Source organism: Elephantulus edwardii, unplaced genomic scaffold (assembly GCF_000299155.1).
Source record: "Elephantulus edwardii isolate Elephantulus edwardi_28Jun2011 unplaced genomic scaffold, EleEdw1.0 scaffold00217, whole genome shotgun sequence".
NCBI classification, from domain to species: domain Eukaryota; kingdom Metazoa; phylum Chordata; class Mammalia; order Macroscelidea; family Macroscelididae; genus Elephantulus; species Elephantulus edwardii.
In genome coordinates, this window is record NW_006399967.1 from 3,804,765 (window position 1) to 3,808,530 (window position 3,766).

General features: G+C 63.3%; 1 protein-coding gene across 1 annotated transcript in view; it reads left to right on the forward strand.

Moving 5' to 3' along the window:
• The window catches only part of SBNO2 (strawberry notch homolog 2 (Drosophila)), a 23,316-nt gene that overhangs the window by 16,456 nt on the left and 3,094 nt on the right, over positions 1–3,766 (forward strand). Inside the window, exons 18-25 of the mRNA XM_006898008.1 lie at positions 827–962; positions 1,364–1,476; positions 1,754–1,825; positions 1,909–2,017; positions 2,428–2,502; positions 2,577–2,720; positions 3,194–3,288; positions 3,620–3,712. Coding sequence (XP_006898070.1) covers positions 827–962; positions 1,364–1,476; positions 1,754–1,825; positions 1,909–2,017; positions 2,428–2,502; positions 2,577–2,720; positions 3,194–3,288; positions 3,620–3,712 — 837 coding nt within the window. The remainder of the gene's footprint in view (positions 1–826; positions 963–1,363; positions 1,477–1,753; positions 1,826–1,908; positions 2,018–2,427; positions 2,503–2,576; positions 2,721–3,193; positions 3,289–3,619; positions 3,713–3,766) is intronic.

Here is a 3,766-nt window from a genome sequence, read left to right on the forward strand (position 1 = left end):
CAGGGTGCAGGCAGGGTACCAGGGTGAGGGGCGGGAACTGGGGTGCTGCGGGCAGGGTACCGGGGTGAGGGGCGGGAACTGGGGTGCTGCAGGCAGGGTATGGTGTGATGGGCGGGGACTGATACAGTGGGTAGACTATGAGGAGGTTGGTGGGGAATATGGGGTGGTGGGCAGGGACTGGGCTGGTGCTGGGCGGGAACTTGAGGCTGTGGGCGGAGACTTGGGTTGTGGATGGGGACGTGGGCCAGTGGGTGGAGATTCTGGGCAGTGAGTAGGGCTTCTGAGGCTTCCTGGCACGAGGCTGTCCAGGGAGTTCTCCAGGATGCCTGGTCTGTCTGGTGGCTGGAAGCTGGGCAGTTGGAATCCACTGGGCATTCTGTACAGAAAGGTGGAAGCTCTAGCCATACAGTTGGTCTCTTAACCGAAAGGTGGGCTTGTCAGACCCACCAGATGCTCTGTGGAAAGTTGGCTTCCCTCCCACAGTTAAAACGTGTACCTGCGATCCTGAGGGTAGATGACCAGGCACCGGACAGACTAGCTTCCTGGTAGGACAGATAGGACAGAGTGTCCACACATGTGGTCAGCCTGTTACCACCCAGACAGCTGACTCAGGGACCTTTACAAAGCAGCTCCCCAGGGACCTTGGACCCCACAGTCCCAGCCCTGGGCACACACGGGCCCCACTACACACAAAGCCCCAGACTTGCTTCCTGGGTCTGATGGAATCGGGTCTGGAGGCTCCTTCCCCAAGGGGCAGGTTAGCCATGCCCCCGACCCACGGGCCTTTCTCCTGGGCTCGCTCTGACCACCACATTCTTGGCTACAGCTCGTGGCCATCATCTCAGAGGCCTCTAGTTCAGGCGTTTCTCTGCAAGCGGACCGAAGGGTTCAGAATCAGAAGCGCCGCGTACATATGACACTGGAGCTGCCCTGGAGCGCCGACAGGGCTATCCAGCAGTTTGGTGAGCCCTGCCCTGCGGCCCCAGCCCATCTGCCCCACCAGGTGACCTCTGCCCTGAGGCCCACCCCAGTGGCCTGTCCTTGTGTGAGCTCCTCCCTGTCCCTCACTGCTGCCTTTGATAGCTCTGTCCCTGCACTGTAGGCCCTGCCCTGTGGGCCCACCCTGCCCTGGGGGGACCTGCCCAGTCCTGGGTTACCCTGCTGGGGGGGGGCTGCCCGGTCCTGGGCTCGCCCTGCGAAGGAGGGGGGCAGGCATGCCCTGTCCCATGAGCTTTTCCCCATAAGTCCAGTCTCATCTAGCTCAGCCCTGTCCCTATGGGCCCACCCCTGCTCCACGGGCAACAGGAGGCCACACAGGCCTCAGTCCTGAGCTGCAGCTCCAATAGCCTGTCCTGCCCCCCAGGCCGGACCCACCGGTCCAACCAGGTCTCAGCGCCTGAGTATGTCTTCCTGATCTCGGAGCTGGCTGGGGAGCGGAGGTTTGCCTCCATCGTTGCCAAGCGCCTGGAGAGCCTTGTGAGTGCGGATTCAGAGCCTGGCGGGCTTTCTGGAGGAGAGGGGAGTCTGCAGGCTGGTTGGAGAGGCCTGGGGTGGGGGACAGGTCCAGTGCCAAGTGGTGCAGCAGGGGTGGGCACATGGGCTGCTCTGCAGAAGCCTCGCCTCTCCCCCCAGGGGGTGAGGAGACAGGTCTGGTGCCGAGTGGCGTTTGGCAGAGGTGCTGACATGTGGCAGGGGTAGTGACGTGCGGTAGTGGTGGGCATGTGGACAGCTCTGTCCTCGCCCTTCCCCACAGGGAGCTCTGACCCACGGAGACCGAAGGGCCACTGAGTCTCGGGACCTGAGCAAGTACAACTTTGAGAACAAGGTACTGGTGGCTGGCAAGGGAACTGGGTAGAGGTGGTGGGACGGCTGAGCCCGCCTCTCTGACAGCAGCTCTTCTTGGTTCAGTACGGCACCCGTGCCCTGCACTGTGTCCTCACCACCATCCTGAGCCAGACGGAAAACAAGGTGCCATTGCCCCGGGGCTACCCCGGCGGGGACACGGCCTTCTTCCGGGGTGAGCCGGGGTATGGAGGGCTGGGGGCGGGAGGATAGGCGCACCCAGACGTGACTTGGCACAGGGAGTGCCAGGGAGACGCCCCACCGCCCAGGAGCAGGCCATAAGGTGGGCTTTTGGTAGGCAAGGGGTGTTCTCTGCCCCACTCCTGCAGGCAGAACAAAGGAGGCAGGTTCCCAGGATTTAGGGGCAGTGGTCCCCAAAGACTCTGTTGGGTCCAGAGGTCAAGGCCTCATCCCCAAGATCTCACCCCAGTGGGCTCTTCATGCCCGCAGGGTAGTGGACCCCAGTTCCCCTGAAGGATGTCCACGGTCCTTCAGAGCGGGAGACCCGGGTGGGTTCCGGGAGTGCCCTGGGTGGTCCCCGAGCTGAGTGTGCTAAGCAGAGGCCCCGTCTCTCACCACCTGCAGATATGAAGCAGGGCTTGCTGTCCGTCGGCATCAGCGGCCGGGAGTCCAGGTCTGGCTGCCTGGACGTGGAGAAGGGTAAGTGTCCTGGGGCTGCCAGGAGGGACAGGGAGCCGGGCCGGGCCTCGCTGATGCTCTGTCTGCCCACCCAGACTGCTCCATCACCAAGTTCCTCAACCGCATCCTGGGCTTGGAGGTGCGCAAGCAAAACGCCCTCTTCCAGTACTTCTCAGACACTTTCGAGCACCTCATCGCTGCTGACAAGAAGGAGGGCAAATACGACATGGGCATCCTGGGTGAGGGGGATGGCGGAGGGGGGAAGGCCGGGGGAAGGATGAGGGGACATGGGCGGGCGTCCTGGGAGGGGAGGGAGAGAGGAAGGGATGTGGGCGGGCGTCCTGGGGGAGGGTTCAGCGCCTCTGAGGGAGTGCCAGAGGTGAGGACGCCGGGTGAGGGAGTGACAGCATGTGGTCAGGGGTTCAGGGCCTGTGGAGAGGACGTGAAGTTCTAGGACAGGGGAAGATGGCATGTGGGGACCAGAGGGCCGGGCGCCCAGGGGATGGAGGGTGTGGGAATCTGGGTGGGTCCCAGGTTGTCCCCTCACTGGAGCTGGGCTCCAGTTGGACACTTCTGGTGTAACTACACAAGGCTGGGCCTTTGCCTGCTTGGTGTCACCTCAGGGGATGCCAGGTGGTAGAGCAGGGTCTCCCAGGGGTGAGGAGCAGAGTCCGTGGGCAGGACCCTCTTATCCCATGCCTGGTCCCCCCAGACCTGGCCCCGGGTGTCGATGAAATCTATGAGGAGAGCCGGCAGGTGTTCCTGACTCCTGGGCACCCCCAAGATGGACAAGTGGTCCTCTACAAGGTGAGGAGGAACCACCGTGAGGCCTGTCTGCGCCACTCATCCCCGGCCCAGCTGGGCTCGGGGCCCTAGGTCCATTCTGTCCCCCTCCACCTCGGCTCTGCCCTTGACCCCATCCCCATCTCCCCTCTACCTCAACTCTGCTTCTTCTCTCCCCCCATGTCCCCCTCCACCTCGGCTCTGCCTCTCCTCTCCTCTCCCCCCACCCCATGTCCCCCTCTACCTTGGCTCTGCCTCTCCCCTGCACCTCAGCTCTGTCTCCCCATCTGCCCTGGGCCACCTCCATTGAGTCCACCCCATCTCTGCCCCCTGTGACGGATCTCTTTTGGGGCAGATCAGTGTGGACCGCGGCCTCCGGTGGGAAGAAGCGTTCGCCAAGTCACTAGAACTGACAGGTGCCAATGATGGCTTCTACCTCTCCTACAGGGTAGGTCTCTTCTCCTGCCCCCCCAGCCCCCTGCTTCCATCAGCCCTCACCCCC